Source organism: Polypterus senegalus, chromosome 10 (assembly GCF_016835505.1).
Source record: "Polypterus senegalus isolate Bchr_013 chromosome 10, ASM1683550v1, whole genome shotgun sequence".
Classification (NCBI taxonomy): domain Eukaryota; kingdom Metazoa; phylum Chordata; class Cladistia; order Polypteriformes; family Polypteridae; genus Polypterus; species Polypterus senegalus.
The window spans coordinates 159066966-159084869 of NC_053163.1; the positions used below are offsets into that span (position 1 = coordinate 159066966).

The window sequence follows — 17904 nt, forward strand, 5'->3', positions numbered from 1 at the left end:
TGACCCTGGGCGAGTCACTTCACCTGCCTGTGCCCCAATTGGGAAAAGAAAAGTAACCAATTGTGTCTCAAATGTTGTAAGTCGCTTTGGATAAAGGCAGCGGCCAAATAAAAAATGTAAATGACCCTCCTCATTTATGCTCGGTAGTAAACCAGCCCAGTGCATGGTGGGCATTCTGACCACGTCATCTGCAAAAAGCCGTAACACAATTCTAAGGCCTTGAATTTTTTTTTACTGCAGACAGTTAAACCAAAGAAAGACCGCAAATGCCAAAAATGGAACGTCCATATACTGTATATGACTGGGACCCTCATATATAACCCATCATTGAGACCCCTAGATGTTGCACTTAACTGTGTTTGCCATAACTGATGACCATTGAAAAAAGCCAACTGCCCAAAATGGGATTTATTAGACGTAACCCTATTGTCATAATTGGGGTCTTCAGATGTAACTCATTGCATTAAATGAGACCCCCAGATATAAGCCAAGTGTAATTATTGAGATTCACCATATGCACCCCATCTGCCATTGCTGTGTCCCCATATATAACCTAATTGCCATTATCGGGACCCCTATATGTCAACCATAACTGCTATGCATAACTGCAGGTGAAAAATAATTGCTTTAAATGGGACCACCAGATACTACCCAACTGCAGTTATTGAGACCCACATTATGTAACCCAGCTGACATTACTGGGACCCCCAGATGTAGCCAGGTGCCATTTCTGGGACACCTGGAAGTTAATCTTAACAGGTACCCCCACACAAAAGATAATTGCCATAAGTGGTGCCCCAGGTGTAATTTATTACTCTAAATGTGACCCCCAGATATAATCCAAGTGCAATGATTGATGCCCACCTTATGTAACCCAACTACCAGAACTGGAGCACCCAACCTAATTTAAGTCATTTTCAATAATCAGAGCCCAGCAGATGTAACCCAGTTGTCTTAACTCAGACCCCCATACATAAGCCAACTGCAAAGATTGAGACCCATCATATTTTACCCAGTTGTTATTATTGGGACCCTTACATGTTAACCATAACTGGAACCCACACATATAAATAAGCCAATCGTCATAATTGGGGTTTCCCAGAAAAAAAAGAAATATTGTCATAATTGGGACCCCCTTGCTGTAATCCTATTGCCTTAATTGTGGTTCCTAGAGGTAACCCACTAGCTTTAAATGGGACCCCTAAAATAGCCTAACTGCAATGATTAGGGCTCACCTTATACAACCCAACTGCCATCATTGGGATTCCAAGATGTAACACATTGCATTAAATGAGACCCCCCAGATTTAAGCCAAGTGTAATGATTGAAGTTCACCATGTAACTCAACTGCCATAATTGGGGACAAACCCCCTCCCCATCATATTAAAGGCCCAGCAGACTGTAACCTTCATGCCACATTGGGACTCCTTTTATTACCCAGCCTGTTGTTTGGTAGGTGTGCCACCAGAGGGCAGCAGTGCCTGCCCTGAGAGATGAGTGGAGGGGACTCCCTTGTGGTGGTCTTCCACTTAAGAAGCTATGGGTGGTGTTTATGCCAGGTCTGGACTTAGAAGTGGGATCAGGGTGGTTGGGCACCATATAAGTAATTAAAGGCACCTGATGAAGGCTGGGAAAACATTTGAATAATCCGAAGCCAATCCAATTATCTATTTTTAAAATTTGTTTTGAAATCACAGAACTGCTATATGGGTGGCATGGTGGCGTAGCGGTAGCGCTGCTGCCTTGCAGTTAGGAGACCCGGGTTCACTTCCCGGGTCCTCCCTGTGTGGAGTTTGCATGTTCTCCCCGGTTTCCTCCCACAGTCCAAAGACATGCAGGTTAGGTGCATTGGTGATTCTAAACTGTCCTGTGGGTGTGGGTGTGTGCCCTGCGGTGGGTGGGCTGGTGCCCTGCCTGGGGTTTGTTTCCTGTGTTGGCTGGGATTGGCTCTAGCAGACCCCGGTGACTCTGTAGTTAGGATATAGCAGATTGGATAATGGATGGATGGAACTACTATATGGATAACCCCCACCAACTTTGCTTATCTCATTATTTCTCAATATTGTGTTGCTGCAGCGGACTTTGGCCTGTCCAAGATTATGGACCAACAGATGATAATGAAAACGGTGTGCGGGACCCCAGGATACTGTGGTGAGTGAACCAGTGGTCCACAAGAACGGAATTATGAAATTGAAGTGCCGCATGGAGCTTATAGGCGAACGTTTGCTCCTCTTTTAACTTCTGCTTTTGTATTGTGGCAGCGCTCTCCGTGAGAGGCGCTATATCCAATTTACACTGGTTGGGAGTACTTTAGATGGGGGGGTGGGTGATCAGTGATAGACATTATCGAATGGTGTGATCTTCAGCTACACTTTTCCCTTGACATCTTCTTGCAGCTCCTGAAATCCTGAGAGGTGCCCCCTATGGTTCTGAAGTGGACATGTGGTCGGTGGGAGTCATCACCTACATTCTGTGAGTTTTTGACACCTGTATATTATTATTATTTTTGCCATTTTGACTATATTCATCTTGACATCCTGTGTACCAAAAGAGCTTCACACACTGAGAATGATCTCCTCTAAATTGTGAAAATTCATAATCAAGTGCCCACAAAGCCATGCCAGCTTGTGAGCAGAGCGGGCACCACACAAATCTACTGGTCCTTTCACTTCCAAGCCCCTTGAGTCTGTCTCTGTGTCCATTTACTGCAAGTTCACTGAGTTATGGAGTCACCAGGGGGTCACATGTAGCAGGGGCCACATAGGGGGTTTATTTGTGTGTACTGTGGCAGGAGGACCAGAGGAGGCTCCTCCAGACCGTGAGGGGGCATCCGTCCTGGTTACGCTGGTGGCCTCGGGTAGGGGGCATGAAAGCCCAGCCCTGTAGGGGCTTGTGGCCACCGCCAGGCGGCGCCCCACTTCCAGACCATGCATCACAGGAAAATTAATGGGAGGAATTATTAAGGATAAGATTGAGCAACACCTGGCAAGGACAGGAGCTGTTAGGAACAGTCAGCGTGGGTTCAGAAGAGGGAGGTCGTGTTTTACTAACATGCAGGAATTCTATGAGGAGGCAACAAAAGGATACGAGCAAAATGGAGCTTATGATATTATTTATCTGGACTTTCAGAAAGCATTTGATAAGGTGCCACATGAGTGGGTGGGTATCAAACTAAAAGAAGTGGCAGTTCAGGGTGATGTTTGTAGATGGGTGCAGAATTGGTTCAGACACAGGAAGCAGAGGGTGATGGTGTGAGGAACCTCATCAGAACTGGCCGATGTTAAGAGTGGTGACCAGCAGGGGTCAGTGCTAGGGCCGCTGCTACTTTTAATATTTATAAATGATTTAGATAGGAATATAAGGAACAAGCTGGTTAAGTTTGCAGATGATACCAAGATAGGTGGATTAGCAGATAATTTGGAATCCATTATATCATCACAGAAGGACTTGGATAGAATACAGGCTTGGGCAGATTTGTGGAACATGAAGTTTAATGTCAGTAAATGTAAAGAATTACACATAGGAAGTAAAAATGTGAGGTTTGAATACACAATGGGCGGTCGGAAAATCGAGTGTCCACCTTATGAGAAGGATTTAGGAGTCACGGTGGACTCTAAGCTATCGACTTCACAACAGTGTTCAGAAGCCATTAAGAAGGCTAACAGAATGTCAGGTTATATACAACAACAACATTTATTTATATAGCACAATTTCATACAAAAAGTATCTCAAAGTGCTTTACATAATGAAGAATAGAAAAATAAAAGACACAGTAAGAAAATAAAATAAGTCAACATTAATTAACATAGAATAAGAGTAAGGTCCAATGGCCAGGGGGACAGAAAAAACAAAAAAAAACTCCAGATGACTGGAGAAAAAAATAAAATCTGTAGGGATTCCAGACCATTAGACTGCCCAGTTCCCCCTGGGCATTCTATCTAACATAAATGAAACAGTCCACTTTGGATTTAGGGTTCACACGGAACGACTTGAAGATGATGGTCACGTAGACTTCTGCCTTTTGATCCATCCATCATTGTTGGAGCATCATGATACTTTGAGTAGGTGGTGGTGGTGCAGGCCACCACCACAGAGAAACCGGAAAAAGAAACAGAAGAGAGAGTAGGGGGCAGTACGGATTTTAGAGCCACCATGAATAGTTATTACGATGAATGGAACATACAGAGTATCATATAGCGCCTTGATGTGTGGAGTACAAGTCACAGGAGGTTCTGCTCAAGCTTTATAACACACTGGTGAGGCCTCATCTAGAGTCCTGGGTGCAGTTTGGGTCTCCAGGCTACAAAAAGGACATAGCAGCACAAGAAAAGGTCCAGAGAAGAGCGACTAGGCTGATTCAGGGCTACAGGGGATGAGTTATGAGGAAAAATTAAAAGAGCTGAGCCTTTAGAGTTTAAGCAAAAGAAGATTAAGAGGTGACATGATTGAAGTGTTTAAAATTATGAAGGGAATTAGTCCAGTGGATCGAGAAAATGAGTTCATCAAGAACACGGGGACACAGTTGGAAACTTGGGAAGGGTACATTTTGCACAAACATTAGGAAGTTTTTCTTTACACAAAGAACAATAGAGACTTGGAATAAGTGACCAAGTAGTGTGGTGGACAGTAAGACGTTAGGGACTTTCAAAACTCGACTTGATGTTTTCTTGGAAGAAATAAGTGGACAGGACTGGAAAGCTTTGTTGGGCTGAATGGCCTGTTCTCGTCTCGAGTGTTCTAATGTTCTAATCAGGGAGCCAGAGTCAGGAGGACAGAGGACAAAGCTTGCAAGAGGAGCAGAGGAGCCAGTGACCAGTGGAGGAAGGAAGGAAGGAAGGAAGGAAGGAAGGAAGGAAGGAAGGAAGGAAGGAAGGAGTTGTGCTATTGTGCTTGTGCAAATTTGTACTTGAGGCTGCAGTGGGAAATGCTTGGTTTAAAGAGTTTCCCACAAGAAAAGACTTTTTGTGCCTTTTAACTTATGTCTATGCCTGATTGTGTTGAGTGTTTGGGGAGCTGAAACTCCCTCAGGTGTCCACAGTTTATATATTGTCACACTTTTGCACATAAAGACCTGCCTACCGGATCCTGTTGAGGCTTGAAATACCACTCCCAGGTAAGAGGAGGGTGCCCACACTAACTGTATTATCTCTTTCTTCTTCTGTTCACTCAGCGATGGCAACTAAACCCCATCCAGAAGCCCCACCCCTTCTGGTCCAGCACTCTAAATATTGGTGTTAGAGCAGGAGCAATGCCACTGAATGTTGGATATCCCCGAATCTGATGCGCTCAACAGAGCAGAGTTATTAGGAAAGCTGATGTACACTTTCCTGTTGTCATGCCAACGAGCACTATTTGTGGTTCTCGTTTCTGGACCCTAACATTAAACAGGGAGGCCTGGTTGGTCCCACAAACTTTTTCTGAAGACTCTTCCTGTTGTTTTGCACTCTTCACAATATATTTACAGGCCATCACCTTGATTCTTCATACAGTAGTGGCCCACCTGGGCAACAAGAGAGGGGATTACATGCGAATGCTATTTACAGACTGTAATTCTGCAGTTAACACAATAAACCCCTCTAAGCTCAACACCAAGCTCAGGGATCCACATCTGAACATTTCACCATGCAGCTGGATTTTTAACATCCTGGCAGACAGACCCCAGGTGGCTCAAATGGGTAGCACACCTCATCATCCCTCACTCTTAACACAGGTGCTCCACGGGGCTGTGTGCTGAGTCCTCTCCTGTACTCCCTCTATGGCTGATTGTCAAATTTCTTGATTAGATCGCTGAGGTGGGCCTGATCTCTAACAACAATGAGTGGGCTTACCTGGGTGAAGTGGAGAGTCTCTCACATTGGTCTCAGAACAACATGGGTCAGATCTGCCATACATCTACGCAAGCTTTCCTGTCAAGTTTACTTTTATAAATCCCAACTTTTGCATGGAAAGCTACATATGCGCTTTTTGAGCTCCTTTTTGTGCGTACGCAAGCTTTATACAGTCAGGTCCATAAGTATTTAGAAAGTGATACAATTTTCATCATTTTCGTTCTGTGTGCCACCACGGTGGATTTGAAACAAAGCAATCAAGATGTGGTTGAAGTGTAGACTTTCAGTTTTAATGTAAGGTTTTAACAAACACATTGTAGGAGCTTCTTGGAAAAGACAGACATTTTCATACATGGTTCACCCCCACCCCGTATTTTCAGGGGCTTAGAAGTTTTTCAACAAACTAACATAACTATAAATATAATATTTGGTTGAAACTCCAATATTTGGTGGGGCTGTTTTAGGTAACTAGGCCTCAGTGGACCCTGCTTCTTGAGTTTATGAGTGAGGCTGTTTTAGGTAAGTAGGCCTCCACGGAGCCTGCTTTTTGAGTTTAGGAGTGAGGCTGTTTAACTTAACTAGGCCTGAGTGGGGCCTGCTTCTTGAGTTTAGGGGTGAGGCTGTTTAACGTAACTAGGCCTCAGTAAGCCTGTTTTTTGAGGAAAAGCCTGTGATTACAAGCTATGTGGAGCACAGCAGGCCCTAACAGTCTGGTTCTGCCCTGCTTTGTCATGTATTCTACATAATATAAAAACTAAATATCTAAAACTGGATCCATGCCTAGTCTGGTCTCCTTCCATCATCATCACTAACAAGCCACAAAAGACCCCCAGATGTCTTTACAGTTGTCTGATGCTGTTTGTCAAGTTTGTCTCCTGTTTTTGTTTCCACAGGCTGTGTGGGTTTGAGCCATTTTTTGACCTGCGAGGGGATCAGTACATGTACAGCCGCATCCTCACCTGTGACTATGAGTTTGTGTCGCCCTGGTGGGATGACGTGTCCCTCAATGCCAAAGATCTGGTAAGCAGCCACCATGGTCATGGCCTACAAGGACATGTGAAGGTGTGTCGGGGCTGGGTGATGATGCTACACACTTTGTCATTGTCCTATGGATGTGGCTCATATATTTTCTCCATTCTTTCCAATAGTTAACCGTTTTAGCAGATGTAGAATTAGTTTGTGGTTTATTGTATGATATCAACAAGCTCATCCATTCTATGCACTTTGATGGTCTGAAGTGTTTTTTTCGTCACTGCTCATTCTTCCCTTCTTAGTTGTCTTCAAGGCCCGACTCACAGATTGGGAGGCCCCCCCAAAATTTCATGATGGGATATTTCTTATAAAACTGGTGTCAAAGGTCCTGCATCTACAAAAACGAAGAGACTGGCACAAAATCTGACCTGCATGCCAGGTGTGCCAGATAAAAGGAGTGGCCTCTGGTCTCCCCTACACTTTCTCGTTTACTCAGATATGGGGATGGATATTTGAGGAGTGAACTGAAAGACAATAAATATATTTTTATAGTGTGTACGTTATAGAGCCATCAACAACAAATTAAATCCATCCATCCATTATCCAACCCGCTATATCCTAACTACAGGGTCATGGGGGTCTGCTGGAGCCAATCCCAGCCAACACAGGGTGTGAGGCAAGAAACAAACCCCGAGCAGGGTGCCAGCCCACCGCAGGGCACAAACACACACATACACCCACACCAATTTAGAATCGCCAATGCACCTAACCTGCATGTCTTTGGACTGTTGGAGGAAACCCACGCAGACACGGGGAGAACATGCAAACTCCACGCAGGGAGGACCCGGGAAGCAAACCCAGACGGGTCTCCTTACTGCGAGGCAGCAGAACTACCCACTACGCCACTGTGCCGCCCCAAATCAAATTAAATTAGCAATATATTGAACAATTATTATAAAAGTAAAGTTGAAAAAATCGGACTCTGCAGCTGCATGAATAAAAGGTAAAGTATCACTTCCAGTTAACGCAAATAACCCATAAGTAATCTACGTTTTGTACCTAATACAAAATTTAGTTTACCTAAGTGAAAGTGTACTCACGTTATCATGTTCACATACACATAGACACATACAAAGACAAAGACATAATTCCAAAAATGATATTTTCGGACTCAGGGAGGCCTAAAACATCGAGATTCATCAAAATCTTGAAACTGAATTTTTGGACGATTATAATACTTTCCCTACGAGAAAGTAAATCAGACACAGGGGGGTCTAAAACGTTGAGATTAATCAAAATCTCAAAACTGAATTTTTGGATGATTTCAATACTTTCCCAATATTTTACTATCTTCTACCTGCTTAACAGTTAATCAAATAATGAGGGACCTGCTCACACCTGGCTATGGAGCAGCTTGTCAGTCAAACGTCCAAATACTTTTGGGCCCGAACATAGCGGGGCCATGTCCAGAAATGGCTGTCATTTCTAAACAGCTCGTATGATATTTTAAACCCTTTGAATTAAAGCTGAAAGCCTACACTTCAGTCATGTACTGTATTTATTTCTTCACTTCCATTGTGGTGGCGTACAGAACCAAAATGATGAAAATTGCGTCTGTAGCTGAATTTGTTCAAAATTACCAAAGTCCTGTGGCTTTTTGTTGGCTTCATAGAACAGTTCTGGTAATAGTATGACACGTTCTCAAATATCTCCACAGACCAATATCTTATTTAAAAGTTTTAGTACATTCACAGCTAACCAGTTCATACAAAAATAGAGGAAAATTCATACTGAAGAAAACCAGTTATATTCTTGGTTTATAGTGTTTGAACTGTAGAAATTTCTACTTTCATCCTCCTACACCGCTGCTGGGGGGCTTGTTTTGTTTTGGATGTGCTGTGTCTCTAAGTATGTCGGAGGACTGGGACTTTGTGAAGTGTGGTCTAGCCACACGTGGGGTTGAGAGATAGAGAGCAAGCTATTTCTAATCTATCATTTTAACCCTTGCAATTGTAAGTGTGTGCCAACACAAAAATAGGTTTCATAGCAATAACTCCTGGCAAAACTGGAAATTAAGGTTAAAGCTATATTATGTAATAATTTACCACCTTGATTTAAGACTGCAAAATATCAACAAACATTCAGAAGCAATGTCTCTACGACCAAACAGTGAACTTTGTGAGCTGGAATGTCAAAGGTCTTAATCATGAATTAAAGTGAAAGAAAAGATTCTCTCACTTAACAGGTCTAAACGGCAAGAAAGTATTTTCACAGAAGACCAACATATTAAGCAAGGATCAGTCTCTGTTGCAAAGAGATTGGACTGGCCAAATATTCCACTGCAGTTATACAAAAAAAAAAAAAACACTTAGGGGTGTGGGAATCTTAATACATAGAACAATTTCATTTGTAATATCAAATGTACTATCTGATTCAGAAGGGCAATATGGGACAATATTGTCATTTATTTAATTGTAAAGTGTTTTTTATAAATATCTAAGCACCCAATGTGGATGACAGAGACTTCATCCAAAACATTTTTGTATCCATTCCTAATCCGAACATTAATAAAATTATAAAGGCCAGAAACTTTAGATGTGTTTTAAACCTAGACCTGGTGTGACACTAGAGGGCGTTGTCGCTCCTCAAACCCTGCAGACAAACGTCCAGGGGCCTCATGTATAACGCCGTGCGTAGAACTCGCACTATAACATGGCGTAAGCACCAAAGCCGAAATGTGTTTACGCACAGAAAAATCCAGATGCAGGAATCTGTGCGTACTCCAACTTCCACATTCTTCCGCTACATAAATCCCGATCAGCATGAAAACTAATGCTTGTGCACGCGCATTATGTAACGCCCCAAATCCTCCCCGAATTACGCCTCTTTGAATATGCAAATCAATATAAATCGCCCTTAAGTTCAGCCTTCTGTGAAAAGACAATGGGAAAAGCACGGGGGAAAATATAACAATTTCAGCGAATACCAAGTGGAGGCAATGGAAAAATATACTATTTGTTTAATTAAACCGTGGTATAATCAACAAAAGGAAGTTGATCGAGTGACATAGCGTTTTGGAGAAACTTGAAAGCTCAGATATCAGTCGCCATGAAAAGGCAGCGATTGTGCACGACCATCGATGAAATTATTTATTGCAGCAGTGCTCAGGGGCGGCTCTAGGCTTGTGGTGGCACTGGGCTCCTTCGCCCGCCCGTCAGTGAGGTATCTTATGCACGGTGGATGGCCACGTCCGTTGCAGACACTAGCCGCCTCGTGCTCATGACACAAGCATTTAACTTTTGTCGAAATTTGCCGCTGCGTTTTTAGCTGTCGTTATTTTCTCTTTCTGTTTTATATTCAATGTATATTGGCGTGGCCGCCCATGCAGCTCTTGCATTTCTTTCTCCAAGTAACCGATTGCCATCTGTAAAAGATGTTAAGCCATCTGTAAACTTAGAGCGCTGATTCTTTAAAAAGTTTAAGGAACACTGAAATATCTTCGTAGTACATGTTTAATTATTCAATCCTTCACGCCAGTCCCAGTGAAGAATATAGATTATTTAAATGAAGTTCAAGTTTTATCTGTATAATTTAATAAACATATTTTGCTGCATTTCATCTTAAAAATGATATCGTCATCATATGTAAATACGCGCTTTATAAAGTGGCTCAGGTTGTGAGATATTATAACTGTAGTGCAAGTTTACAGTGAGGTGATTGTACTTATAAGTCCTAACAGTTCTACAAGGTGCAATTGATTGAGTGCATTTAAAGTTCTTGGGATTAAACTGTTTCTGAACCGCGAGGTCCGTACAGGAAAGGCTTTAAAACATTTTGCAGTGGCTGAGACAGCGTGTGCTTAATGCCGTATACCGATAATTCTCTTTCTGATCAGCTGCTGCTGTGATTCACACTCAGATACAGTGATATAAATACTCTGAGTGGTGCAGTGAGAGTAATATGGAAAAAGATGATCCGCTGTGGCAACTCCTAACGGGAGGAGCTGAAAGAAGAAGAAGAAGAAGGAGAAGAAGGAGAAGTGAGAGTAACAACACTAAAGCAGTTATGGTATTTGGAATACTATGGCTGTTCCCTGGACCATTATATTGTTACGAGTTCATTACAATCAGATGCATTACACTAATAAACAATATGCGGTAGTTTCAGTGTACTGTATTTATAAAGCCGCGTCATGAAAATAAAGAGTAATCACACAAGAACAGTACCATTGCTTTGACGCTGGGTGCCGCCAGTCTGCAAAACCGAGCGGAGAACTTGCGTACGACAAGATATGAGGTACCGTGGAAAAGTGCGTGGCTTTACACCAAGTGTAGCTTTTATACATCACGATTTGAACGTGGAAAAGTTCTTACGCAACATTTCTGTGCGTACACACCGTTTATACATGAGGCCCCAGGACACCAAGTAAAAGTACTAGAAATAATTTTAATTTCTTCTTTTCTCAATGGTGCCACAGTGCACCGCAATCACCACCAATAAACCAATCAATAAACAATAATAATAATACAATAAATCCTCCTCTCCTTCCAGCAGCTCTGTCACTCTACCTCCCAACACCGGCTCAGCTTTCTGGGTTTCCCATAGTCCTTTACATAGTCCTTGACTCGGAAGTGCTCCTGTCCTTCTGTCCATGTGATTCCATAGCACTTCTGGGTCAGATAAAGACTTATATTTTTCTACATAGAGAAAATAAAAATCCTCAAGTCTCCTCTGCAGCATCCCACGATGGCACCCACAGCACCCAGCAGGGCTGTGAAGCCAAACTCCATCTCCCATGGTGCCCTGCGGGAATCCAGGGCACCTCTGTGCTGCAGGTAAGACAACATCTAGCAGCCTGCATCCCGGCCATCCATCACACTGGATAGGTCTTCAGCCACAAGGGCGATAACATCTAACACTGCAAAAACAATTACACAGTTTGTAGTTGATCACAACTTATCAGACACCTGGAGATTTCTAAATCCAAACTCAAGAGCATACTCCTTCTTCTCACCAGTACATCACTGCTACTCAAGAACTGATTAGTTCTTTATAGATAACAATTTTCTGCCGACGATCAAATCTTACAAGTAGAATGCTATCTCTGATCATGGTGCTCAAATCAATATGCCGCACATGCTCAACTCACAGCTGGAATCTTAACCCACATTTATTAGATGAAAAGAAAAGTTCTTGATTAAGAAAAGTTCTGTTTAAGGCTTTTTTATCTTATTTCATTTCTCTCTAAGTTTGGTCTATGGTCATATGGACCACATGTAGAACGTTCATATTAGAAACGGTCAGAAAACTGTATGCCAATCTCCTGTTTGCCAGCTTATTTACAGTGTGTGTTAGCAATGACAAGGATTCCTAACTGGCTTAACATACACCCTGTTACTATATATACTGTGTAAAGAATGGACAAAACACCATATAAAGGTGCCATATAATGTAAGTTGGGTTCAGAAAAGACAGAACTGATTTACAGGATACAAAATGGTGGTTTCAAGGTCAGGCAGAGGAATTGAAGCCACCGGGGTTCGAACTGGAAATTACATCATCAGGCCTGAAACCGGAAGTGACGTCATTGGCCCCAGAACTGGAGGTGACGTCATCGGGGCCAGGCGGAATTTCCCGGAATTGGTCTGCAGAGGAAAAAGGGTTAATGCACACCACCACCACCCCCTGGTCTGGCATGGAATTACCCTCATTCAAGCCCTTTAGTTGCCTCCCATGCGCACATGTGTGACAACATGTATGTGTGTATATATGTATATTGTCAGAGAAGGCTGGGGAGGCGACCCACTCGGCACGCCCAGGAGGATCGGAGGAGGGCTTGCACCTTCCCCAGACCATGTGGGGGCGACCGCCCTAGTTGCGTTGGGGACCATGGGTAGGGAGCTTGGAAGCTCAACCCTGTAGGGGCCCGTGGTTGCTGCCAGGGGGTGCCCCGCTGCCTTCAGAGCTCTGGACCTCAGCACTTCCGCCACAACTAGAAGTGCTGGGATTTAGAAGACGGGGGACACCCGGAGTGTTTCCAGGTGCACAGCCGGCACTTCCGCCACACAGGAGTGTGTCCGCGGAGGAGTGTCGGGAAGCACCTGGAGCCCATCCAGGCTTGCATAAAAGGGGCCACCTCCCTCCATTCGATGGCTGGAGTCAGCTGGAAGAGGACAGAGCTCGGAGGAGAGGAGTGGTGCCGGACCAGAAAACTGAAGGTGTTGTGAGAAGGCCTGGACTTGAGGGGTGACTGGTGCTGTGGCACTGGGTTTTGTGCACTCTGTTGTAAATAGCGTAAATAAACGTGTGTGTGTGGTGAAACCATCAGTCCCCACAATATCTATGTAATCCCGGTATCCCAGCCGGGGAGGAAGAAGGGATCAGACCCAGAAGGAAACATGGAAAAGCATGGACGGACAGCCCGATTAAAAGAAATGTCACTGGGGGTTTTTACTCCCCCAGCACGCTAGATGGCAGCAGCCCTGAATATCGAGCCCCAGTGGGAAACCAGCAGGGCATGCCGGGAGATGTTGTCTGGCAGAGCAGCCCTGCTGGGTCACCATACCATAATAGGGTGCTGTAGGGAAACAAGCTCCCTGTTATAATGGACTTCTGTGTGACCCGTGTGGCCCTGGCACCGGAAGTACTTCCGGGTCTGTAATAAAAGGGACCGCACTCCTTTATCCAGGAGAGTCAGAGCTGGGAGGTAGAAAGGCAACACTTAACTGGAGGAGGGCAGTGCGGTGGTGAGAAAAACTATAGTGAGGAGAGAAAAAACAGTGTTTTTGTGCTTTTTGTAACTTATAAAGGCGTGTGGTGTAATTAACACACTTGTATTTGCTCCCGGGACTCTGTGTGTGTTCACATCTGGGGATCTGGGGCTTGCTAACACCCTTGGTTACATCACAATATACACTCACCTAAAGGATTATTAGGAACACCTGTTCAATTTCTCATTAATGCAATTATCTAATCAACCAATCACATGGCAGTTGCTTCAATGCATTTAGGGGTGTGGTCCTGGTCAAGACGATCTCCTGAACTCCAAACTGAATGTCAGAATGGCAAAGAAAGGTGATTTAAGCAATTTGGAGCGTGGCATGGTTGTTGGTGCCAGACGGGCCGGTCTGAGTATTTCACAATCTGCTCAGTTACTGGGATTTTCACGCACAACCATTTCTAGGGTTTACAAAGAATGGTGTGAAAAGGGAAAAACATCCAGTATGCGGCAGTCCTGTGGGCGAAAATGCCTTGTTGATGCCAGAGGTCAGAGGAGAAAGGGCCGTCTGATTCAAGCTGATAGAAGAGCATCTTTGACTGAAATAACCACTCGTTACAACCGAGGTATGCAGCAAAGCATTTGTGAAGCCACAACACGCACAACCTTGAGGCGGATGGGCTACAACAGCAGAAGACCCCACCGGGTACCACTCATCTCCACTACAAATAGGAAAAAGAGGCTACAATTTGCACGAGCTCACCAAAATTGGACAGTTGAAGACTGGAAAAATGTTGCCTGGTCTGATGAGTCTCGATTTCTGTTGAGGCATTCAAATGGTAGAGTCAGAATTTGGCATAAACAGAATGAGAACATGGATCCATCATGCCTTGTTACCACTGTGCAGGCTGGTGGTGGTGGTGTAATGGTGTGGGGGATGTTTTCTTGGCACACTTTAGGCCCCTTAGTGCCAATTGGGCATCGTTTAAATGCCACGGCCTACCTGAGCATTGTTTTTGACCATGTCCATCCCTTCATGACCACCATGTACTCATCCTCTGATGGCTACTTCCAGCAGGATAATGCACCATGTCACAAAGCTCGAATCATTTCAAATTGGTTTCTTGAACATGACAATGAGTTCACGGTACTAAAATGGCCCCCACAGTCACCAGATCTCAACCCAGTAGAGCATCTTTGGGATGTGGTGGAACGGGAGCTTCGTGCCCTGGATGTGCATCCCACAAATCTCCATCAACTGCAAGATGCTATCCTATCAATATGGGCCAACATTTCTAAAGAATGCTTTCAGCACCTTGTTGAATCAATGCAACGTCGAATTAAGGCAGTTCTGAAGGCGAAAGGGGGTCAAACACCGGATTAGTATGGTGGTCCTAATAATCCTTTAGGTGAGTGTATAGTTCTCTTTCATGATAACTTACTGTACATGGGGTAAAGGACTACACCATTTCTAAGTAATTATGAGAAACTGATGTTCTGTTGAAATTAAGAAGCCACACTTAAGTAAATTTAACATTAACCTCAACTCTCCAGGATTGGCTCTTACAGTGTCGCTGCCCAAACAGTTATGGACTTGCATGTATATGGAAAAAGTCAACAATTTCCATGGGGTGCACTTAATTTTTCACATGACTGTATAATAAAATGTTAAGGTGTTTTCTGGGCACCACATCAATGAAGGACAGTGCAGGGTGTCCCAGTGTTCATTTCTGAGACCCTCCGCTCGGCTCTTTTAATCTCTCCTTCTTTCTTCCAGGTGTCAAAGCTCATTGTGTTGGACCCCCTGAATCGCTTAAATGTCCAGCAGGCTCTGCAGCACCCCTGGGTGTCGGGTAAAGCCGCCCATTTCTCCCACATGGACACCACACAGAAGAAGCTCCAGGAGTTCAATGCTCGCCGCAAGCTAAAGGTGAGTTGGCAAGAGTGCCATTCAAATGTGCCCCCGAGAACTCAACCCGGCCTTGTATCTCACTGTCTCCACAGGCAGCTGTGAAGGCCGTGGTGGCCACCAGTCGCATTGGCAACCACAGAGACCACGAGGGATCCCGAAACAGCCGCCAGCCTGAGTGTGAAGCTGGGCGTCCAAACGGAAATACCAGTGAGGCAGGCGAACCTCATTCCAGTAGCCACCTGGTCAAACCAGTGGCCAGCGCTTCCTCTGGTCTGACCACCACAAGCTCTTCAAAGGGTGGGGGCAAATCAGGCCAGACTGGCAGCAACACCACCACCAGCACCACCAAGGGCCCCTCTAAACCAACAGTCAGGTTGAAGACCAGCTCGACAAAGACGGTGAACCCCAGGAAGAGCCGGGAGACGCCACCATCCCAGTCTAAGAAGCAGCAACCTTAGAGAGGAAGTCAAGTCAGAGGAAATGTGGGGGGCACAGTGGACCTGTCCATGGGACTGAAACTATGGAGGGCCTCACGCTCATCTTCACAGCCTGAAACAGTTTGAAGATATGGCAATGGCTGTGCCGACCTCTCTGCCAAGTATGTTTATATTTTGCACCCTGAGGAGTGCCAGCTGTGCCATCATGGCAGAAGGAGGACAGAGGCATCTCTATAATTACATACTTAGTAATAAAGTGATGTTGGGGAAGAAGAGGCAGCTTCTTCATTGTGTACAAACATTATGAGGAGGACTGCTGGGTCACATGTCACATTTCAGAATGAAACAGGACGTCAGAACAGAGAGGTCAGGCTACTTGGGGGATGACTTGAAATGAATCAGCCAATCAAATAAATCCGGCAGGTTTATGGCGGGTAATGCATTTGGTGCTAATAACGATGAAGGGAAAATGAAACTAAATAAGGGAAACAAAAGTATCATGGGACATCCGTGACTGATTTCATGAAAAGCAATAATTGAAAAAATTATACAAAAAAAAATTATAATTTTTATATTGCGCTCGTGAGCCTCCGAGTATGGAGGAATATTTCGGACAAAATGAAATAAATAAATAAATGCGTAAATAAATAAAAGTACTGTGAAATGTGAGCATAAATAAATAAATGTGCCATGAAATGACAGCCTTAATAAATAAATATGTCATGAAATGAGAGCATAAATAAATAAATGTGTCACGAAATATGTTTTTCGTTGCTTATTTATTTATTTCATTTTGTCCGTAATATTCCTGCAAACCGTCATGAAATACGGCTTGAAATAAAACTGTCACTTTCACTCGTCAAAGTTGAGAGGGTGGGCTCTAACACGCCCTCTAGTTACTGATTGGTGAATCGATAGCACAAGAATTAATTAGAAAAATGCTTACTACTGCCGATGAAATGGATTCTGCCGAAGATATTACGTATTTCAGAGAGAGAATTGAAGATTTATCGGAAGAAATTACAATGTTGGCGGCCCTTTTAGAACTGAGTATTTGACCCTTGTTTTACGAGTAGAAAGTCAGTTGCATATTCGCAGCTACTTTTTCAAACAACTGTACAGCTCTGATCAGTGGTAAAGTTGTTCAGTTCAAAATATTAGGTGGAGCTGCTTTGGGCATTCCATGTCAAAGTACCTAAACTAATACAGCCATATTTATTTATTAAGGCTGTCATTTCATGGCACATTTATTTATTTATGCTCACATTTCACAGTACTTTTATTTATTTACGCATTTATTTATTTATTTCATTTTGTCCGAAATATTCCTCCATATCCGAGTGCCGCAATACGTCCACAGGTAAAATACGCAGAATAGTCAACAGTGACGTGCGGTGAGGTTCATGGCTGGTGACTCCTTCAGAGTGAAATTTTCAAATCTGGGTACCCCAAAGAGTCGCTTTTTCACTATTCAGTGGGCAGCCAGCATGCACATGGACTACTGGTTATGTTTCATATCTCATTCTTTACACACACACAGGTAAGGCGCATATTTGGCTGATAAAGAACGTTACATTTATAGCGGGCAGAGCGCATTTACTCCTCACCCTCCATGTGTTCTAAATCTGCCGTTGCAATTCCACAATTCAGACTCATTCAATACAAATTAACACGGAGTGGTGTACAAAAAAAGAACGGATTGCAATTTTGACTTTAATAGAAATATTTAGTTGTTTTTAACAGCTTTTAATTCTGATGCCTTAATCAATTTTAATACAGACTGCTCAACAAAAGGATAACAAGAACAACAAAAGAATACTTTATTTAAAGTCAAATATTAGTTTTTATCTATTGGATTGTTTCTTTTCTTAGTCTGATCCCATTTTTTATAAAATTGAAAACCGTTTATGGTCTTATCCTTTATTTGTAAATGCAGTCCATGCGCCTTTCCTTCTCCACGAAAATCTCCCTCCCTTTCTTGTAAAAGTCCTCTTTGTTTTCCTTTAGTTTTAAAAGTCTTTAATCTTCCATTTTGAC

The 17904-nt window shown here is 43.5% G+C and overlaps 1 protein-coding gene across 1 annotated transcript in view; it reads left to right on the top strand.

Annotated features, from left to right (window-relative positions):
• Positions 1 to 16321, top strand: part of si:ch73-60h1.1 (calcium/calmodulin-dependent protein kinase type IV) — a 107521-nt gene extending 91200 nt beyond the window's left edge. The window contains exons 7-11 of the mRNA XM_039764632.1: positions 2077 to 2151; positions 2397 to 2472; positions 6722 to 6848; positions 15296 to 15448; positions 15523 to 16321. Coding sequence (XP_039620566.1) covers positions 2077 to 2151; positions 2397 to 2472; positions 6722 to 6848; positions 15296 to 15448; positions 15523 to 15888 — 797 coding nt within the window. The 3' untranslated portion in view covers positions 15889 to 16321. The remainder of the gene's footprint in view (positions 1 to 2076; positions 2152 to 2396; positions 2473 to 6721; positions 6849 to 15295; positions 15449 to 15522) is intronic.
• The last annotated feature ends 1583 nt before the right edge of the window (positions 16322 to 17904 follow it).